The 23,587-nt window shown below is 39.5% G+C and overlaps 1 protein-coding gene across 6 annotated transcripts in view; it reads right to left on the bottom strand.

Moving 5' to 3' along the window:
* The window catches only part of YEATS2 (YEATS domain containing 2), a 100,043-nt gene that overhangs the window by 7,743 nt on the left and 68,713 nt on the right, over positions 1–23,587 (bottom strand). For all 6 annotated transcript variants that reach the window (XR_009696960.1, XM_061166679.1, XM_061166682.1 and 3 more), the window contains 9 exons: positions 23,089–23,250; positions 20,932–21,104; positions 19,980–20,138; positions 16,485–16,661; positions 12,887–13,073; positions 7,066–7,194; positions 6,477–6,575; positions 2,018–2,120; positions 1,024–1,097 (listed from right to left, as the gene is read on the bottom strand). Coding sequence is in view for 5 of the 6 variants with exons in the window: in XM_061166679.1 (XP_061022662.1) it covers positions 1,024–1,097; positions 2,018–2,120; positions 6,477–6,575; positions 7,066–7,194; positions 12,887–13,073; positions 16,485–16,661; positions 19,980–20,138; positions 20,932–21,104; positions 23,089–23,250 (1,263 nt within the window). In the remaining variant the exon portion in view is untranslated. The remainder of the gene's footprint in view (positions 1–1,023; positions 1,098–2,017; positions 2,121–6,476; positions 6,576–7,065; positions 7,195–12,886; positions 13,074–16,484; positions 16,662–19,979; positions 20,139–20,931; positions 21,105–23,088; positions 23,251–23,587) is intronic.

The raw sequence follows: 23,587 nt of genomic DNA, 5'->3' as shown, positions 1-23,587 counted from the left end.
CAACCTACATCATCACTCTGGGCTTCAGTTTTCTTAACTGTAAAATCAGACTACTAGGAAGATGGCTCCTGAACTGCCTTTAAGCTCAAACATTCTATATTTGTATCTGATTTTTTAAAAAAAGATTAAAAATTTTTTCTGCTGGGCTAGAAGAATCATTGAAAATTCACTTTGAGCTACTTCAAAATGACCCCCTAAACCCTGAGGGGAAAAAAAATAATTTTTGCTATTACAGCTGGAAAAACAGCAGGGTAGTCTGTACTCGGCTCATCATTTCATACTCCCATGAATGTGAAGTGATGATCTGCTTCATCCCTTCCCTCTAAATGTGACCTTGCCCAAGAGCAGACACCTAAGTATCCACAGGCTGCCAGTCATGCCCTCTGTCAGAGCAACCAGGGCTGAGAAGGAAATGGTTCAGTCTTGCTAACAATGGGCAGGGACAGAGGAGACATCACTGTTGGAGGTCTTGATAGTCGTGCAGTTCTACAGAATGAGTGACAGGAGTGTCAGATGAAAGATAAATGACTCTGGAATCAAAACTGCATGACCTATAGCTATTGTGATTTTGAACACAATAACAACCTTGCTTATTCTCAGTTTTCTCATCTGTGAAATGGAGATGACACCATGTATCCCATGGAGACCATAGATAAATAAGGCAGTAAGTATAATGAGCCTGCCAGAGTCTGGTATGCTGCAGGCAAATGCTAATTATTTTCCTTATTAATAAACATTACAAACAAATGTAATTTTATATATATACTACAGATTTATAATTTCTATACTATAACATAAAAAATTCCTTCTGCAGATCACAGTGAAGGTAGTAAAAGACTAACCGACTGACCAAGACAATGTGAATTCCAAACCCTGCAAATAAGCTACAGCTGTAGCTAAACTACCCTCCCTAAGATAACTACCGTCAGTATTAATTACAACACCAAGTGATTCAAACTGACTCAGTACCCCAACCAGGTCACAGCGTTAAACCACGCTCCAGTACACTCAGTGTGGTCTTACTTTTTGCAGTAATTAATGGGATCTTCTTTACTACTGCTGTTAAGAGTTGCTGGATGGTCTCTAAATGGTCTATCCTGAGAAGGACAAAAGAAAATTAGGGTAGCGAATACATACAGCTGCTTCTAACTATGTGTGTGTATATATACGTATGAATTTATGTATGTATTAAATATTTCTCCTTTACAAGGGAATTAAACCCAACTATATCTGCATGTCCTTCCTTCTATATATCACCTTCTTTATAAACAAAGAGCATTTAATGCTTAAAGTCAACACTAAAACAGATGAGACCCCAGAAATGACAAATAATGCAAACTTGACATTTTATATATATTTTTTTCCATTTTGTATTTAAAAATTAAATAGGCATGTAATCTTTCTGTAGTGTGACTGTCACTAGAGCAGAGACTCTATCATGTGAATGCCTATCTTAGTGTTATTACAGTTCATGCTGTCACCTCCGTGAAAGTGGCTAAGTCTCTACCACTTCCAGCAATTTTGAGATACTTCAAAATACGCTAGAAGTGGGTTCCCCCAGTTTGGAAATGAGAAAATCTCAATATTTCTAGAAGCGGCACTGAGTGTGTATGGGCCATAAAAAGGCAGCTGTTTAAGATTGGGCACATGTGTGCATACTGCAACACAAAATGTACACACACCTGAATAATTACATTGTAAGAAATTTCACACCCAAAGATGGAGCAAGGAAACTTCGTGTTGGCAAGCTCAAAGGGAGGGAGATCTGTAATTGCATCCGAGGCTCTTGAGGCAACAAATCTGGTGCCGCTCGGAGGTCACATCGAGGTGTTAAATGAAGCCTTGGCTGTGCGGCAAATGGTAATACCTGTTCACCACACACGGACAGAAGCTTCTACCCATCAAAGGGCTTAACACGTACAGACAGCTCTACACATGCTTGTCACAGTGACTTTTTTTTTAAAGTACCATAACAAACCAAAAGCACAAACCCCTTAGAAAAGACTGAAATAATTACTTAATGACATAGTTTCCCAGCTCAGAATTTTCTTCTGTTTTCACTGCTGTCTGACCATCCTGGGAGGAGCCGCTTGGTGCAGGTGTTTCTGGTTCGGTCTTCACTACAAGGGAATAGAAACAATGAGAGTGCTATTAGGGCTCAATGATGGAAGGACACCTGTGGGCAGAAACAATGGGAACCCAGTGAGGATGCTGCCACAGCTGCAGAGACACGGCCAGAGTGCTGGGATGGCGCCTGTCGTCACGGGATCAGCAGACAAGGGGAGAACTGTTAGCCTGCGTCTCATGACAAAGGCAGGGCAGTAAAATGGCTTTTAGATATTTCTTAGAGGGCTAACCACACCACTATGGAAGACCACACACATACACTCTTACACTTGAACAACGCCACATTAAAATACAATGCTGGCCTGTTCTAAGTTTAATATCCTTTCATTTATTATCTCTCCAGCTAAGTTTATCAACTTTTAGCATTATCTTAGTGTTCTGAGACAGACGGCAAAAAACAAAAAAATCAGATGTTTTGTACTGGGAAAAATCTGAGCTCATCACATGAGGTAAAAAACAAAAAAATCAGATGTTTTGTACTGGGAAAAATCAGAGCTCATCACATGAGGCTTTTAACATCACCAAATCCACAGACGGAAAATAACCGTGTCAGGAGCATGTGTCTTACTTCTGTAGTCTGATCAAAACACTATGCATGCACACACGTGCACACACACACACTTCCTTTGCACCAGCTTCCCTGCTATCAGTCTCTTCCCTTACGACTCATCTTGTACATGAGCACCAGTACACGCACCTAAAGGAGCATGCTAGTATCATTTTCTACTCAACATCCTTCAATAGTTTCATATAAGCAAAAGTCTACAAGTGAGATACACTAGTGTATCTTCTCCCTTTTCACTGATGTATAACTTGTGAAAAAATGCACAAATATTAAGGGTACAGTTTGATAAATTTTACCTACATATACATCCATGCACAAAGCACCCCAATCAAGACGCAGAGTATTTCCAGTCCTCAACCAGGGTCCCTTATGCTTCTAGCATTCCTCTCTGCCAAAGATAACCACCTTTGTCCACTTTAAATTTTATATAACTGGAATCACATCGTGCATACCCTTTTGGGTCAGCATCTTTTTGGCTTTAAAAAAAAAAAAAAGCAAAGCCTGGATATGTCTCTGGGTGCATATATACATGCATTTCCTAGAAGTGTACCTCCTGGAACACATGACAGATAACATGTTTAACTTTATCAGAAACTGCCAAACTCATTTCCAAAGTTATTATGTCAATTTGTAGCCCCACAAGCAGGGTATGTGAGTTCCAGTTGCTTCACATCCTTGTCAACACTTAGCGATACAGTTCTTTTAATTTTGGTGATAGAATAGTATCACTATGGTTTTAACTTGCATTCCCTTGATGACTGATGAGGGTGAACTTTTCATTTCGTCGTATTTCGATATCCTCTTCTGTAAAGTATCTGTTTATACTTCTTGCTCTTTAAAAAAAAAAATCAGTGTCCTTTTCATACTGACTTTTAGGTCTTCTATATTCTGGGGAGAACTGCTTTGTCAGATATATCAATTGCAAATATCTTTCAGGATGTATGTGGCGACTTTCACTCTTAATTTTGTCCGTCTGATACAGTGAGGTTCCTAGTATTAATAAAGTCTAATTTATCAATCTGTTCTTTCATGGCTACTTTTCTTGTGTTTTCTTTGCCCAAAGTCATGAAGATATTCTCATATTTTCTTCCAGAAGGCTTACTGTTTCATCCTTCACATTTAGGTCTAGGACCCAATGCAAATTAAATTTTATGATGTAAGGTTGGGGCCAAGTTTTGTTCTTTCCCCCAAACGGATACATCTAATTAACCCAGCACAACTTACTGAAAAGAACTTTTCCCTGCTGAGCCTGTCATAAATCAGGTTACCATATATGTGTATGTCTATTTCTGGGCTGTCTTTTCTGTTCAATTATTCTGTCTATTTTGTCTCTTAAAATTTTTTTAATTTCAAAACAATTTTTAAAGGTTATTACAAAATATTGGCTATATTCCCTGTGTTGTACATCTCTGAGCCTGTCTTACATCCAATGGTTTGCACCTTCCACTGCCTGACCCATACATTCTGTCTGTTCTTGAACCAGTACTACACTATCTCAATTATGTAGCCTTACAATATATACACATCTGGTGACCCAAGTCCCCCAGCTTTTTGTTCAAGATTATCTCAGCTACTCTAGGCCTATGCATTCCCATATACACTTTAGACTATCCTGTCAATTTCTATATAAACACAAAAACAATAGTAGAGATTCTGACTGGGATTGTATTGAACCCATGTCATTTTGGGAGACAGAATAAAATCAGGTATCTCAGTAAATTTATATAATTAATTATAATTGTATATCCTTCAATTTTTTAGGTCTCTAAATTTCTCTCATAAATATTTAGTGGATTTTTGGCAGTTAATTTCTATATAGAACTCAAAGTGGCTTTTATACGTATACCAACTTGTATTGAGTGACCCTGCTAATTCCACTGTCAGCAAGACGAAGATCTTCCCCCAACCCCTAGTGATTCTGAGACTTCAAGAAACAGAAGGAAGTACTCAGAAAAAGTTCAGACACTCTAGTTCTGTAGATGCAAGTATAAGCTATTTATTTATTTGGCCACACGGCACTGCTTGTGGTACCTTAGTTCCTCAACTGGGGACTGAACCTGCCACAGAGTGAAAGCACCAAGTCCTAACTACTGGATCACCAGGGGATTCCTGTAAATACAATCATTTAATCTGGCACTCAATTACAAAATCATATAATCAGTACTTTCAGGTTGGGATAGCTATTTACTGGATAGGCTCTCTAAGACTTACATATAACAGCCCCAAACTGGAAACAAACCTAATGTCCACCAACAGGAGAAAGGATAAACAAATTTTGGTCTATCCATCCACCCCTACAGTGTGGAATACTACTTAGCAACAACATGGCTGAATCTCAGAAAACAATGAGTGGGTGAATTAAATCAGACACAAAAGAATGCATGTGCTTCCATTCACATAAAGTTAAAAACAGACACAACTAATCTATCGTAATAGAAATTGAAACACTGGCTGCCTACAGGGGATGGGAATTTCTATAGTTTGAATGGGATGCTGGGTTCATGCATTTGTCAAAACTCATCAAATGGTATGCTTAATTAAAATCAAAACAGAAATTCTCTGGGCCCAGTCCAAAATTAACTGAATCAGAATCTGTATGAGGACTATAATATATACCTGCTACTGAGAAGAGATGCTGGTCTAGATTAGCATCTTTCATCATGACTGACATACTTCTTCTATAAGAACTAATCAGTAAATACTTTAGGCTTTGTGGGTCATGTGAACTCAGCTGGAATGACCAAACTCTTGAGGCTGCAGTGCACACACAGACAACATGTAAATGAATTGGCATGGCTATGTGCCAATAAAACGTTATTTAAAAAATGAGCAGCACACTGTAGTCAGCCAACCCTTGCTTTAGATGGTCATGATGCAAGTTTCAAATCCATCGCTTCCCAAGACTATTGTGAGAGATCCTGGAATGCCTGAAAAGAAGTATTTCAAATTCTGACTGCACTGCTTTCTACTTTTCTAGACTTGGGAAGTACAGACTTAGTATTTCCAAATTTCAGTTTCCTCACTGGCAAAATGGGCAATAATAGCTATTTTTAGGTACTTTGATCATTAGTGATATATATATACACATAAATATATATATCACCAAGCAGCTAGCATGGTACCGGGTACATTTTAGACTCTTACACAATGTAGCTATCATTATTGTAGATGTTACAGAGTGTCAAAATGTTTTGTTCTAACACACTGTACTCTCTCCATCCAGTCAAAAGTCCTAAGTGTCCCCACTGCCAGCTGCCAACATCTGACCCTACCTACAGATCCTTTACATAACTGTACATAACTCACCCCAGGTGAGTCCCCTTAATTGGTCTACTCGCCCAAACAAGCCCTCTTGAGTCTTCGTCTTTACTGTTCCCTTAATCTGGCATGCCTCTCCATAGTAAAAAATGCTTCACTCTTATTAAAGTTCTGGTTAAAATCTGTGTCCTATACAAAGTGTTATCAACCTCCACAACCCCTCACGTTCCCTGAACCACACATCCTAGACTGAAATATTTCAGCATTCATTTTTCAGATCATCTACTGTGCATTTATCAATCACTGCTTGCTGTCTACTGCAACTCTCTTTAACCTGATTATAAATTCTTGGAGGGCAAAAACGATGCTTTACACATCTCTGTACTTCCCTCAATGAAGTCTAAATATAAACACCCTACGTATTTTTGAAGCGACTGATTCATGGATGCTGAAATTCAAAGGAGTCTTATGATAGTAATGTCTTGCATAAAACTTCTGGGCAAACATACTGTGGGAAATGACATACCTTTTGTAACAGCTGCTGGAACAGGGCTGGGGACAACTGGAGTTGGGGCGGCTACAGGCAGAATGGCAGGCGATTTGCTGGTAGAAAATGACTGAACCACTAACAGGGAAAAGAGGAGGGGAGGATATAAGAAATACAGAAATTATTTTAATGAAGATAATCTCTCTCCCAGGTGACAGCTCTACTGTAGATGACTAGCACAAAAACAATTTCCTTGTAACAAAAATGGTAAGCTCCTTGCTTTATACACAGATTTACAAGGTAGGCTATTTAGTATCAGTACCAGGGTAACTGAGCTATTCTCGTCAACTGTGGAAATGCAGGCTTGGTCACTAACCCCAGAAAGTAAAAACCCAATTGACCTGTACCATAAATGTTTAAGATATACTCCCCTGCTCAACTTTAGAAATGACCAGTTATTTAGAAGTCAATGGATCACTTGGGTTTTACTTTCAGTCCCAGAGCTGGTGCCAGGGACTATGGTGACAGCTCAAGGGCAGGCTGTACAAGGCAGGAGTGGCCACTAAAGGACAGACCCTCCAGGCAGACAGACTCAGGGACAACCACACCCCACAGGTGAAGGACTCACCTTTATTCACAGGCATCAGTATCGTCTGCACACCTCCAGATGTGTTTACACTGAGTGGTTTGAGCTGGCTGGGGATCGTCAGGACAGCCTGCTGGGGATTGGATTGACTGGAGTGAATCTTTAACAACCCTAAAATAAGTTGGAAGATAAGGCCAAGCTGAAGATCAGATGCTTCCTTAAAGTTCCTGCCCTCTTGAGCATTCACAATTTCTCACAACAGGACGTTCTTAGGACATTTACTCTTTCAATAAAGAAAGAGCCAGAAGCATGAGGCAATGGATGAAGCATGTTTCTCAATGAAACAATGATGCAACAGTAATGATTTGTTTTTACCTTGCTATCATAATACAAAAATTTTTGAAAAAGTGGAAATAGAAAAAAGCCACCGAGTCCTACTGCAGAGACAACCAGTATCATCATTTTGAGACAGTTTTTCTCTATGTTAGTTTTCTATGACTATTTGTTTTACATACAGCTGTGATACATACAAACTGGATGTAAAATGTTGTATTTTCATTTGGATAATTATCATTTTCCTACTTGAAAATCTTCTCTGGCTCTGGTCTGCCTAGAGTATGTTTCCAAAATTAGTCAAAGCACTCGGAGTCCATTTTAATCTGGTCCTAATTCATTTACATCTCCTTCACAACATCTCTACATATCTAATACTTCAATCTATGTACTCACCAGAACTTGTTTCCTATCTCTGTGCAGCCTTTATTTTTCAAACCAGATAGTCTCCACTTAGTTTAGAAAGGTTCATCCTCTCCTACTGCTTTAAAGCAATTTCCATACTCCCATTTCCATCATAAAACTATTATAGGCATTCAGAGGGCCAGTAAAAGAGTGACAAAGAGTACACAAGAAGCAACATAAATGCATGTTATAATAAGAACAGCAACAAGAGGCTAAGGATACTTTAAGGCACTGGAATGCAGTTCGATTTAAGAAAAGGAATAACCTCAAATACTTTCAAGAACAAAGCCTTAAATAAACAAAATCATTCTCTGGAATCAGTGAATGTTAGATCATCAAGCAGTAATTAGTTACAGAGATGTGCCCCCCACTCCAAGAGTACAATTACCTGGTTTCTTCATATTTTAAAAATTCTTATTTCTATTTTAATATTACATGCTTATCCGTTGAAAAGTTACAAAGGACTGAAAGGCATATAACTAAAAATAGCCATCCTTTGCTCTACCGCCCTGTCTTCATCTTGTTCACAGGTAGCATCCACTTTTAACCTGTTTAATTTAACCTGTTAACCTGTTTAATTCTTTTAAAATTGGTCTTTTAAAAGAATGTGTATATTGTAGGCCTTGATTCAATTTGATGTAACATTTTAATGCTACACACCGACTTACTATTAGGGTAGATAAGCTTTAGACCCTATCTTCCCTCTCCTCCAATAATGGCCTCTACTGATCCAAAGAATACCATGATACTATGATTCCATTTCATTTTCTGGAGTTAAAAATTTTCCTCCTTTTCATCTGCTTATTTAGTTTTCTTTCAACAACATACTAAAGTCTTCCCATGTCCTTCAAAAACACTACAAACCTCCCCTTAATACAGAGTTCTCCATGTGGTCAAACCTCTTAAATAATTTACACTTCCATTTTTAAAGTCAGAGCTATCCTTCCCAGGGTGCTCTGATCTGCTCCATCTATACTGCTTGTTTCTAGGCCTGCAGCAAAGGTCTCAGCTGCAGAGCATACTTCATAGCTAACCCTAACCCTTTGCCTTCCTTCTATTTTTGTCCTTTTTCCTGGTCTACATCTCTTAACTCTGATGAAACATATATTTTAATTATGCTCTGAGACAGAGTCATAGAAAATACATTTGAAAGGCTGCCTGTCAGAAAATATCTACCCTCATACTTAGTAAAGACTGGGCCAACTGCAGAACTCTAGACTACAAGAATTCCCCTCTAAAATTCTGAAAGCAATATTCCAGTTTCCAGTGCTGCTACTGACAAACCCAATGATAATGTAATTACTAAACTTTTCTGTTTACTTCTGGAACTCCTTTTAGTCTGATGTTCCCAGAGGTCCCTAATATATCAAAGTTTCTTTCTTAGTTTAGTGTCTACTTCTTGGTCTGTCCCCTGCTTCCACCTTGTGCCCCAGATTAATCTAAATGCCATAGCCAATGACTCATTAAAAGATAAAGGCAGCTCATGTTACTCCTTAGTGGAAGACCCCTACAATGGCTTCTCTTGAAGTAAAAATCAGTATTTTTACAATGATCCACAAAGGCCCTATGTGATTTGACCCCATCACTCTCACTTTACTTCCCAGTACTCTTTCCCTTGCTTACTCTGTTACAGTCATAACGGGAATCTTGTTCAAAATAGTTTGTAATGCACACACAAAAAATAACAAAAATTATAAAGATTATACCTTAATTTAAAACAACAAGAATCCACACACACAAAATTAATGGATAGTAGAAAATAATGAGTCTCTTATGAAAATATTATATACAGCTTCATCAGCAGTATCTCAGGAAACCAGAACTTAAAGCAAGGAGACTTAATTTATTGCATGTTAAAAATCAGAAAAAAAGAGAGGGTGTTCATTTCTTACAATAGTAATTCCTTCCACTTCTATAATTTCTACTCCAGGGTTAATACACTACCTCTTAAACATTCAGTTAGCAGAGAACAAGCACTCCTCATAAAAAAAAAATTGGTCAATCTTAACTGAGGGGTAGAAACCATGGGAAAAAAAATGAGCCTTAATGTTTTGGTACTTAACCATCCAAAAAGCAAATGAAACATAGGGTCTTGATTTGGAGTCATGAATGGAACTTATATGCAAAGTACATCATGTGAAATGTTGGACTGGATGAAGTTCAAGCTAGAATCAAGACTGCTGGGAAAACTATCAGTAACCTCAGATATGCAGATGACACCACCCTAATGGCAGAAAGCAAAGAGGAAGTAAAGAGCCTCTTGATGAAGGTGAAAGAGGAGAGTGAAAAAACTGGCTTAAAACTCAGCATTGAAAAAGCTAAGATCATGGCATCCGGTCCCATCACTTCACTGTAAATAGATGGGGAAAAAATGGAAATAGTGACAGACTTTATTTTCTTGGGCTCCAAAATCACTGTGGATGGTGACTGCAATCATGAAATTAAAAGACTTGCTCCTTGGAAGAAAAGCTATGACAAACCTAGACAGCATATTAAAAAGTAGAGACATCACTTTGCCAAAAAAGATTCATATCGTCAAAGCTATGGTTTTTCCAGTAATCATGTATGGATGTGAGAGCTGGACCATAAAGAAGGCTGAATGCCAAAGAATTAATGCTTTTGAACTGTGGTGCTGGAGAAGACTCTTGAGAGGCCCTTGGACTGCAAGGAGATCAAATCAGTCAATCCTAAAGGAAATCAACCCTGAATATTCATTGGAAGAAATGATGCTGAAGCTCCAACACTTTGTCCACTTGATGTGAAGGGCTGCTGACTCATTGGAAAAAGACCCTGATGCTGGGAAAGACTGAAGGCAGGAGAAGACAACAGAGGATGAGATGGTTGGATAACATCACCAATTCAATGGACACGAGTTTGAACAAAATTCAGGAGACAGTTAAGGACAGGGAAACCTGACATGCTATAGTCCATGAGGTCACAAAGAGTTGGACACAACTGAGCAACTGAACAACAACAATGGAATCTAGTGATAATAGTAATAACAACATGGTCGGTTCTCCCTTGGGCTGGCCCGCTGTTCTAACAGTGTCTCCCACTCTAATAAACTTTATTTCCCTCTCATTCTGTCTCATATCTGCAAATTCTTTTCCAACCTGAGCTTAAAGAATGACATTTTTGGTGGCCCGTACAGGGAACCTGGGGTCTCTTCCCCCACCTCCTCACTTCTCCTTTCCCATAGGGACCCTCTGCCAAAAGGCAAATGCCATGGAAGCAACTGAGGAACTCTGGCCAGGGTTACCCTCTGGTGCGTTCCAAAGGCCCCACTGCTCACTGTGCCCCAGAAGCTGCCACCCGAACGAGTGAGGGTCTCTCTTTTGTCTTCCTTCCAGCTGAGCACTAGGCCAACCAATATTGTGTGGGCATGGGTCAGGCATTTAAAAGCCATTAGGGCACCTGCCACATGAAGACTCCCTTGTGAGGATAAGAGGGACATGGAATGGATCAGGCCACAAGGGCATCTGCCCCCAGCAAGACAACTTCTGTGTAACGTGTCAGGCACAAAGTGGTTGAAACAAAACAGAGACCATTGTCCCCTGGTCACCACCTCCCTTATAGGATTTAAGGCAGATTCCTCAGCCTTAAAAAAAGAAAAAGAACAACAAAAATATCCTCATTAAAAAAATTTGGTCAGTTTAAACCATGGGACAAATAAACGAGAATTTCCACAATCTTTTTTTTGTTAGTTTTGAAAATACCCAAGAGGTGTTAAGATGATTTATTTAGAGTGAAGAGCTCACATGCCTGTGCTTTTATTTTAGCAAACTATATGTAGTAACAGGGAAGAATATTCACAATCTTTATCCAAAGGGACTGGGGCATGTGTTGTTGTTTAGTCGCTAAGTTGTGTCCGACACTTTAAGACCCCATGAACTGCAGCATTCCAAACTTCCCCGTCCTTCACTATATCCCAAGGTTTGCTCAAACTCATGTCCATTGAGTCAGTGATGCCATCCAACCATCTCATGTCGACTCCTGCTCCTCCTGCCCTCAATCTTTCCCAGCATCAGGGTCTTTTCCAATGAGTTGACTGTATGTATGTGTATGTATTTATGTATGTTCCTCTGTATGTACATATGTGTCTGTGTATGATATATGTTATTGTTAAGTCACTAAGTAATGTCTGACTCTCTGCAACCCCATGGACCGTAGCATACCAAGCCCCTCTGTACTCCACTATCTCCCCGAGTTTGCTCAAATTCATGTCCACTGAGTTGATGATGCTATCCATCTCGTCCTCTGTTGCCCCCTTCTCCTTTCTGCCCTCAATCTTTCCCAGCATCAGGGTCTTTTCCAGTGAGTCGGCAGTCCTTTGCATCAGGTGGCCGTATTTAGTAGTATAAATAGCCTGTCAAAGGAGGTCAGATTTTTCTCTAAAATAGTTATGGAGAAGAACGACAGTAAGCAAACCTTTAGTTTTCACAGCTTTTTGAGTTTCAGAACTGTAGATAAGGGAACGTGGACTAACAACGATGATACTAAAAATGACAATAGAGCAATTATTTATATAATGATTACTACATGTCATACAGTACCCTAGGCAATTAACTTCATGAGGTAAGCATTACACAATCCAGCTTCAGGATTTGTGCTCTAGCTTACCCAAAGAAGTAAAAGGCAACACTTTTCTGGGGCCATGCAGTATGGGCATGGAGACAGGATACATTTTACCAAACCTCAAGCATGTCATTCTGACACTAATTAATATAATAACCACTGTTAATCATGTCTTGGAGTCAAAATTTACATCTTTACATTTTAAAATTTTACATTTTATGTACTTTATGAAAGCAAAAAGAGATGTATGATGTTTTGCCATGAGCTCCATTCAAAACTGATGACAAATACCCAGAGGAGTTCCAGATGGCTGAAGTTTTACTATATCACTTAAAAATTGTTATATAATCCAGAAAAACATTTCAGACTTGAAAATTTATACCTACATTTTAAATAAGAATATTTCATCTAGAAGGTAGTTATATGAAAAATGCTTCCAAGTTAATGGTTTTTAATCATTTATTATACAAAACTGGGGGAGGCTTAAGACCTTCCAGAAATATTCTAGACCAGAGAAGGGAAAGGGAAACAAAATGATTATACAACCGACCTGATACTGTGGCCTTTCCAGAGATGGGGTTTGGTGTGGACACCAGGGACGTGGCGCTGATGACAGAGGGGGCAGGAGCCTTGCAGGATCCCACGGTGGCCTGGCTCACACACACTTGCTGCTGTCCGGAAGTTTTCATGACAGAACCCACAGTAGATGATGAACCAGGAGTTGTTCCTTCCGACTGCTAAACCACAGAACCAGAAATAACAAAAATTAAGAAGTAAGTAGTGTAACTTACTTAGAACAGTGACTGTCATGTAGCACACCCAAAATATTAGCTAGTAGCTGTTATTAACTACCTATCCAATGTCATGCCATGGAAAAAAATTGCTTTTTTAGTTTGGCGGTTCCTATGCTTTCAGACTTCATGGACCAGGACATTTTAAAAATTTTAAAATGAGGACGTATTATAGGATTGCCACATTAAGAAATTCACCATCTATTATATCACTTTATAAAATAAGGTCCATCTAGTCAAGGCTATGGTTTTCCCAGTAGTCATGTATGGATGTGAGAATTGAACTATAAAGAAAGCTGAGCACCAAAGAATTAATGCTTTTGAACTGTGGTGTTGGAGAAGACTCTTGAGAGTCCCTTGGACTGCAAGGAGATCCAACCAGTCCATCCTAAAGGAGATCAGTCCTGGGTGTTCATTGGAAGGACTGATGTTGAAGCCGAAACTCCAATACTTTGGCCACCTGATGCGAACAGCTGACTCATTTGAAAAGACCCTGATGCTGGGAAAGATTGAGGGCAGAAGGAGAAGGGGACGACAGAGGATAAGATGGTTGGATGGCATCGCCAACTCAATGGACCTGAGTTTGAATAAACTCCGGGAGTTGGTGATGGACAGGGAGGCCTGGCGTGCTGCAGTCCATGGGGTTGCAAAGAGTTGGGACATGACTGAGCGACTGAACTGATTGACTAATAAAACAATATTTCAACTTATCACCCTCAATTGGACATAATCTCAGAATGTGAAAATGGAATAGTATGACTTATTAAAAACTCACTATAATATTTTAAAGTTTATCATATTTTTCAACAAACATCTATACAGAGCACAGTGTTAAATATTAGGGTCCCAAGATAAAAGCCCTCGAGGAGAGGGTTACCAGACAGTGATGAAGGATGCAGCAGGCAAGGGTACAAGGCAGCATGACAAGTGAGAGGGTTATTCCTTCAGCCTAGGGATAGGGAGCGAAAGCACTGGGAGCACGTTAGGGAGATCTTCAAGACAGGAAAAGGGGGGAGATAAGAGGGTCTTCCCTGGCAGGAGACAGCAAGCAGAAAGTCAGAGTGGTAAGAAAGAACATATGTTCAAGGAACTGCAAAGTAGAGTGGTATGAGTAGGCATGTAAGGAGAAGCAGTAGTTGCAGGAGGTGTGAAGCCTGGGAAGTGAGCACCTTGGAGTGTCAAGACAATTCAAAAGGGAAACAGACTTTTCAACAAATGTTGCTGGCCAACTGGATACTTACAAACAGAAGAATAAAATTTGGCCCCCTATCTCATACTGTATACAAAGGCTAATTCAAAATGGACAAAAAGTTAAATGTAAGGGCCAAAACTAGAAAACTCTTAGAAGAAAACATAGGCTTATATTTTCTGACTTTGGGTTAGGCAATGGTTTCTTACTAGCATAAACATAAGCAATGAAAGAAAAACTGATAGGGGACTTCGCTGGTGGTGCAGTGTTTAGGAATCCACCTGCCAATGCACAGAACATGGGTTTGATCCCCGGTCCAGGAGGATTCCACATGCCACGAAGCAACTAAGCCCATGTGCCACAACTATTGAGCCTGCAAGCTGCAACTACTGAAGCCTGCGTGCTCCAGAGTCACACACCTCGACTAGTGAGCCTGTGCACCTAAAGCCTGTGCTCTGCAACAAGTGAAACCATTGCAATGAGAAGCCCGCACACTGCAACAAAGAGTAGTCCCTGCGTGCCACAACTAGGGAAAGCCCACCCAAAGCAACCAAGACCCAGGGCAAAGAATCCGCCTGTCAATGCAGGAGACATGGATTCAATCCCTTATCTTGGAAGATGCCACATGCCACAAAACAACTAAACCTGCGAGCATGGCCACAACTACTGAGCCCGTGCATCAGAGCCCAGGATCCACAACTACTGAGCCCGTGCATCAGAGCCCAGGATCCACAACTACTGAGCCCGTGCATCAGAGCCCAGGATCCACAACTACTGAGCCCGTGCATCAGAGCCCAGGATCCACAACTACTGAGCCCGTGCATCAGAGCCCAGGATCCACAACTACTGAGCCCGTGAGCCTAGAACCCGCACTCCATAACAAGAGAGGCCACAGTGATGAGAAGCCCATGCACCGAAACTAGAGAGTAACCCCCTGCTCTCCATGAGAGAAAAGCCTGCACAGCAGTGAAGACTCAGCACAGCCAAAAATAAATAATAAAAATTATTTTTAAAAAACTCCATTAAAAAGAAAAACAGGTAGAAAGAAAAACAGGACTTCATCAAAGTTAGTTTTGTGGTTCAAGAAAGTGAAAAGACAGATAAGAGAGGAGAAATTTTTGCAAATCTGGTAAGAGACTTGTATCTAGAATATACAAAGAGCTCCTACAACTCAATAATAGAAAGAGAGTAAATAACCCAACCAAATAATGGGCAAAGGACCTGAATAGACATTTCTCCAAAGAGAATATATAAATGGCCAGTAAGTATGTGAAAAGATGCTCAATATCACTAGCATCAGGGAAATGGAAATCAAAACCACAGTGAAATACCACTTCACACCCAATACAATTGCTAAAACAAACAAACAAAAGCGCCAAACAGAAACAACAAACATGGACAAGAACAATTATCAGCAAAGACTGGAAAAACATTGAACCCTCATACATCGCTGGTGGGAATCTAAAACAGTGCAGCTGCTTGGGAAACCAGTTTAGTAGTTCTTCAAAATGTTAACTGTAGTTACTGTATCATCTAGCAATCCTTCCTAGGTATAAAGACAAAATAAATGAAAACATAAGATTATATAAAACGACTTCCCTCATGGCTCAGCTGGTAAAGAATCCACCTGAAATATAAAACTTGTACACAAATGTTCATGGCACCATTAACCATTATAATCAAAAGGGGAAAACAACCCAAATATCCATCAACTGATGAATGGAGAAACAAAATGTGGTATATCCATAACACTGAATATTATTCGGCTATTAAAAGGAGTAAGTACTAACACATGCTATAAAATGTATGAACCTTGAAATTATGCTAAGCAAAAGAAGCTGGTCACAAGAAAGTAGATTAGAAGCTGCCTAAGACTTGGGAGAAGAAGGAAATGGGAGTGACTACTACTGGGTACTAAGTTTCTTTCTGGAGTAATAAAAACAAAGTTCTAGAATTAGGTAGTAGTGATGGTAATACAACCTTGAGAATAAAAACCACTGAACTGTACACTTTAAAATGGTGAATTTTGTGGTATGTGAAAATTTGAATTTTTTTTAAAAAGAGCAGTTAGTGCGCCCATTAGTGTGCCTGATGACTAGCTTGTTTTTTTTTTTTTTAAACTGATTTTATGCTTCATTATGATTTTCCACTATTGTGCTGCTTCTCACCTGTTGTGCAGGTCCATTTGCTGAGAGGGCTACAGCTGGGGAAGTGGCAGTTGTGATAACCCCTCCTGCAACTCTCAGCATTGTGGTTCCAGGTTTTGAGAGCTGGGACGTAGCTGGTACAGACTTCAATGTGTTATCAGATATTTTCATTAGAGATGCCTGTCCCCCTGGGGCTGCCTGCAGAGACAAAACAGGTTGGAGTAATAACGTTACTCTGGTTAACAGGCACAATTCAATCTTTACCTACATATGCCCCCCACTCCCCATAACACATCCCCAAGAAAGCCTCGCTAATCAAAACTATATGAGGTATTTATTTGTGTACTTTTCAACAAACTCTCAAGTTTATGACCTTTTAATACAAACGTTCCTTTATCCCTGATGTAGACCAAGTAACGGAGAAGGCAATGGCACCCCACTCCAGGACTCTTGCCTAGAAAATCCCATGGACAGAGGAGCCTGGTAGGCTGCAGTCCATGGAGTCGAGAAGAGTCGGACACGACTGAGCGACTTCACTTTCACTTTTCACTTTCATGCACTGGAGAAGGAAATGGCAACCCACTCCAGTATTCCTGCCTGGAGAATCCCAGGGATAGGGGAGCCTGGTGGGCTGCTGTCTATGGGGTCACACAGAGTTGGACACAACTGAAGCGATTTAGCAGCAGCAGCAGACCAAGTAAATGAATGTATTTGCAAGTCACCGTTTGGCAACTGTGCCTTCAAAGATAGAAGACATTTGTTACTAAAAATCTGAGCCCAAAGTGCTCCTAAACATAACACATAATGTTTAGACATGAAAATCTAACCAAGGGCTAGATTTAAATGGGTAATTTAATGGTGCTAGTACAGGTGTAGCATTTAGCATTTGAGACTTGTTCAACAAATTAGTTTTAGAGGTTTAAGTCAGGGTTCAGCAAACTTTTTCTATAAAAGGCATAAGTAAGCATTTTCAGTTGTGCAGGTTGGTTAAATTATTGCTTGGAGTTATGACTAGAATCCAGAAGTAGTACTCATGACATTAATCTGTACTGGGGTCTCACACAAATAAAAACCACAATGAGATATCACTTCATACTCACAAAAATGGCTAAAATTTAAAAGAATGATGATACTCTGTGTTGTGAGGATGTACAGTAACTAGAACTCTCCCACATTACTCATGGGAGAATCAAATGGTACAACCACTTTGATAATGACAGATATAAAACTATCCATCAGTTTCTTATACTTACCCTGCGACCTAGCTGTTCTACTATACAAATGATGTGTACAAGAATGCTCATAACAGTGTCACTCATAAGTCAAAACCTGGAAATAACCCAAGCATCCATCAACAGGAGAGTAGAGTCAAGCAACAAAACATTACTCAAGAATAAAAAATCAAAAATCAATACACACATGGATAAATCTCAAAAACATTCTGTTCAACAACAGAAGCTAAAAAAGACTATGATTTTATTGAGATGAAGCTCAAGAACAGACAAAAGCTACTCTATGGTAATAGAAATAGAAAAATGGTGATAGAAAAAAGTGGAATGAGAAATGAAGGTTATGTTTTAGAGTGATGGAAATGCTCTAAAGCATGACTGGGATAGGCTTGAAAGAGCACAGACATCCATCCAACTCACTGAGCAGTACACTGTGATGTGAGCATTATTCTACGCAAATTATACCTTAATAAAAAGCAACAGCAAAGGTCTTAGCTGTGGCAGAACAAAAAAGAAAGTCACTACATTGGGTGCAACATGAGCAGATTAGAAGAAATCAGCCAAGATTTTAAAGAATTCTGGGGCCTCATATCTGTTTAACATAGCAAAGAGCATCTGATCAAACAGAATTCAACACTAAAGGAAACCAAATGCTGGTAATCTGAAAAGATCAACAAAACTGATAAACCTTCTACTAGACTGATCAAGGAGAAAAGAAAAGATATGTAATTATTAAAGTCTAGAATGAAAAAGAGGACATCACTAAATAACCTACAGACATTAAAAGGATAATGAGGGAAAATCATGAACTAGTTTGTTTTAAGAAATTCAACTACTTAGATGTAGTAAAGGGCTTCTCTGATGGCTCCGACTGTAAAGTATCTGCCTGCAGTGCAGGAGACACAGGTTCAATCCCTGGGTTGGGAAGATCCCCCGGAGAAGGGAATGGCAACCCACTCCAGTATTCTTGCCTGGAGAATCCTATGGTCAGAGGAGCCTGGTGGGCTACAGTCCATGGTCACAAAGACTCGCACATGACTGAGTGACTAATATACACACACTAAAATACACACACACAGATGTAATAAATCAGTTCATTTAAGGATATAAACTACCAAATCTCCGTAAGACTAAATAACCTGAACAGTCAGTCATATGTGTTAAATAAATTGGAACTGTAGATTAAAACCTTCCAAAATTTAGAAAAGCTCCAGGTCACTACCGTTTCACTGGTGTATTCTGAATAGTTAAGAAATAATACCAAGTTGACATAAATTCTTCTCCAAAAAGTGAAAAGAAGGGAGGAGTTTCCAACTCATTTTATGAGGTCAGTACTACTATGATACCAAAATCAGACAGAAATTACAATGAAAATTACTGACCAATATTCCTTGGGAAAATTCGAGACAAAATGTTACCAAATCAAATTCAACAATACTAAAAGAGTATTTAAAAATATCACAACCAAGTAGGTTTTATTCTAGGAATGCACGGTTGTTTTAACATTTGAAATATCAATGTGATTCACTTTATTAACAAATTAACAACAACAAAAAAAGAAAAACCACGTGATCCTCTCAATAGACAGAGAAAAAGCATTTGACAAAAATCTCATGTGCTTTGAGACTGCTGATCTACACACAGATACAAAAAGTGCATTATTTGTTGAAAATGGTGTCACACTGTCTACACCTTCTACACTTTGTTTCATCTGTTAAGTTTTTGAAATTTAGTTGTAGATTCTCCTACAGATGATTATGATACCCCTCGCCCAGTTAAAATTCCCTGTCATTACTCTTCCGCCTATACTAAAGAAGCTATAGAAACATACACCAAGCTTCCTATAGCATTTACTTACAATATGGATAGTGTGGCTGAAATAACCTTAACACTATTCAGAATCTCTGATACAAAGTCCCTGCAGAGAAATTTTCAGAATGAAGGATCAAGAAAATCTTTGTTTCTTCTAAGAAAATATTATGTGGTTATCTTTCTTCCTCTCACAAGTAGTGTGAATTTTACAACTGGTCATCTTACTTAACTTTGGCAAATTTTACCAAATATACAAGACATTACTGTTTGCATATCTAAATAACTCTCTGGTCTCATCTTCTCATGCTACTTATATTTCCCCAAATCTTGATATTTTATTCTTATTATTCTATACTATTTTATCACTTATTCTCTTAGGTAACTATAATTTCTCTGTGGAAAGAAACAAGCTGTAATATTTAAATAAATGCCATACCTATCACATATTTGGTTATGTGTGTGAGTGTGCATTTACCTGAGTAAACAAAGTGGTTTTCTGTCCAGAGATGACTTTTAATGTCTGCTGTCCTTGTGCAGAGGATGTGCTGACTCCCAGTGTTCCTTGGACCACTGACCCCGTAGTCAGCTGTTTCCCAGATGTCTGGGGTGATGGCTGGCCAACTAAAAACGTGCCCTAAGTTACAAACAAAGACCTGATCAGTAATTTGTTAAGTTCAAATGACTTTAAATCACATGGTCCCATATTATAAGTAACAATGCTCCCCTTCAATTCTACTATTCATCAAAACAAACAGAACAGCTCTGATCTCAGTGTCACTACAACAGCTATCCTTACTTCTCAAGCTTTGCACTTGAGTTACAGGGCAGGCTGCTGGAAGCTCAAGTTTTACAGTCTAGTCCTCACAGCTGGATTTAACCATTCCGACTGAAAACTATCCACCCTCTCACTAAGAACCAGGAACCAAAATTCCTTTCCCTTACTTGGAGATGAGCCAACACTAGCCACGAGGGGAAAGAAAGGATTAAGGGAAAGCAAGATGGCAGAAACCTGTCCCTAACCTTGAATCCAATGTTAACTCCAAACCATAACTTGGAGTTATGGTACTATCTGTTTGGTTACTCCCATCTAAGAGAAAATTTTCAACTGCACACTAATACTATTCCAAACCCATGAGAGGCAACAGCATAGCAAACATCTCTCAGAAAGACCTGGGTTTAAACCCAAATTCTACCAACTAGCTCAGCAGAGAGATAATAGATAAGTTACTTAAGTCTTTCTGAATCTCTACTTGCTTGTCTCTCAAAGCACAGCAAGCCCCAAATAATACAAATTTGTAACATGGCTAAAATGTTATTAATAGTACTGACCCCGATTCCAGAGCTGTAAAGGTAAATCCACTACAATTAAAAGCAGTCGTTATAAATAACTAGGTGATTTAGCAGGTACCAGTGACAAACGACCATACCTGAGGGGTTTGCTTGAGGATGTAGGATGTGTATGTCAGATGCTGGGATATCCCTCCAGGGCCAGCAGGGTTCTGGGCTCCACTGGTTCCTCCTGCTCCTCCACTGCTGCCGCCGCCTCCCCCACCACTACTGCTGCAGCCACCGCTGCCGCCAGTTGAGCCAGACTGGAGGTCTGAAAATGCAGTGAATGACAGTATAGTCATAAAAATACTGAGAGAAGGCTTAACAGAGAAAACAGATGAGCCAGAGCAATGTTGTCATGATGGCTGCATTCTTCCCCTCTCCTTCTTTCCTCCTTTTTTGGTGACACAGACTTCTGTGACAAGAGTGAGAATTTCCGGGTGCAAAGATGGAAACATTATTTACTTCTGCCTGAATGGAAGTCGGACTAGTTCAGCTCTGAGTACTGAAATGAAGTACTTATCTTTGCAAGTGTTCTGGCTTAGCTGTGAGAGACTGAGTTGGATACATTTTCTAATCAGGTGTTTTTAATCAACACATAACAGGGTCGCAGAGAGTCAGACTGAAGCGACTTAGCAGCAGCAGCAACGTGCTCAGAAAAGAGCTCCTAAACTTTTTGGCATCTGATTCAATTTCAGTGAAACTGCTGGAATTTAGTGTAATTTTACAATACTCTCTTATTTTCCATCTCACCCTGCTCTGGAAAAAACTAAGACTTTCCTCATATTTATAATGACTATTTTGCTTTTCAAATTCCACTTTAAAGCCTTTGTACTCCTTTTTACTTTCTTTTTGGTGACATACAAAAACTAAACTCTAAGGGGCTCTCTGAATGTATTTCTGGAATTGTCTTCTTACATAGCTAAAATTCTGATACATCACTGCTTAGGTATGAGGAAAAAACACCAGGGTGAGAAAGGGGAAACCACCCATTACAGTCAGTAAACAAAATCGTTGACTAGCTTCTGAAACTCAGTCCCCTGAAACCAAATTTCCCTGCCAAGTTTATGATGCATCTCTCCATCCAAAACTTTATTCCCTTTGACCTCAGTCCTGTGCTAACTGAACATTAATCAACCAGAGTCAGAAGACTAAAACTGCCATTGTTAATAACATCATTCATGTACTAAAACTGCTGTTGCAAATAACATCGCTGAAGTAAAACCTCAGTTTCTCCAGGGCAAGATGAGCAAACAGACCCCTAAGCCTTTGACCACCTGGCCAGAGAAACATAAACTAGAGACATGCTGACTCCCAAAACTAGGACTAAGAAATGTCATGAGATGATTAACCTGGCTTCTCTGTTCTTCCCCTTTAAAAACCCCAGACTCAAAGATCAAGCTGGAGTGGACCTCAGACTTGTTTCCCACTTGCTTGGTTGGTGCCCTGCAATAAACCCTTACTCCGCTGCAAACTCCTCCTGTCAGAAACTGCCTTTCTGTACCATGGGCACACAAGCCCTTGCCTGGTTACAATTACACACTGCATTTTGGCAAGTGGCTAATTTCTAACGAACCTAATTGCTGTACCAATTATGCTTCTGACTCAGATAGAAGTAATTCCTCTTACCCTTTTAACACCACCCAAATTGTTTTTCACTGTATGTCAAAGCAAAAGTTTATATAAGTCTATAAGTATAAACCATTTATATAAGTATAAACCATCTAATTTCCTTGGGGCTTTACATCTTATACACTAAAGCTGAGCCTGTATTTCTCTCGCCATCTCCTAAACTAGCAAATTTAAGATGCACATCTAAATAATGGCAAGCAGAGACACTTGATTCCAATCCTATTCCCATCCCCTTCAAGATAAAAACAGGCATTCAGCAATCTTCTCAGGTGTTACCAGTTTTTAGATACCACTGACAGAAAGAACTCTTCATTTCCAGCTCAGTCTAGTCCCCAAAACAGCCTCAACATCCTCACCTCTTCAGTTTACTTGTTCCTGATCCCAGACTCTTCAGTAGATAAATCCAAGAAAACAGTGTCACCTCCCCCAAGACTATGATTATTTTAAAAATCCATTGCTAGTTAAAATATTTGTATGGTTTAAATCCATGTGGGCAAATGCCACCATGCTACCAAAACAAAGCTAAGAAAATGCTTCCTGAAGCAGGTAAGAACTGCCCCTCTGGTGGATGAGGTGAACATACTCAAAGACCCAAGAACCAAATGATTTAACGATGGACTCACTAGCATTGTTGGTAGCTCGCAGGATGGCTCCCTGTGGGATCAGCAACAGTTTTCCTTTGCCTGAAGGGTTCTTGCTGTTTGTTGTAAGGTAGAGTTTAGTGCCAGGAGGCAAGTTTGCCAAGTTGGCCAAATTAGTAGCTGGAAGCTGCAATGTTGCCATCACTAAAATGGTGAAGGGAATAAAGGGGAAAAAAACAAAGGAAAAACAGTAAGTTAAGTTGGAACTGAAGGCAATGCTAGTTCTAAAATTAAAACACAGGCAGAGTAATAAAATACTTATTCAAAAACATTAATAAACATGGTGGGAACGTAAACTGATACAGCCACTATGGAAGACAGTTTGGCGATTCCTTAAAAAACTAGGAATAAATCTACCATATGACCCAGTAATACCACTTCTAGGCATGTATCCCAAGGAAACGAAAATTGAAAAAGGCACATGTACCCCAATGTTCACTGCAGCACTATTTACAAAGCTGGGTCATGGAAGCAACCTAGA

This window comes from Dama dama, chromosome 19, assembly GCF_033118175.1.
Source record: "Dama dama isolate Ldn47 chromosome 19, ASM3311817v1, whole genome shotgun sequence".
Classification (NCBI taxonomy): domain Eukaryota; kingdom Metazoa; phylum Chordata; class Mammalia; order Artiodactyla; family Cervidae; genus Dama; species Dama dama.
The sequence above is the reverse complement of the archived record's forward strand: the minus strand, read 5'-3'. Positions and strand labels throughout refer to the sequence as shown.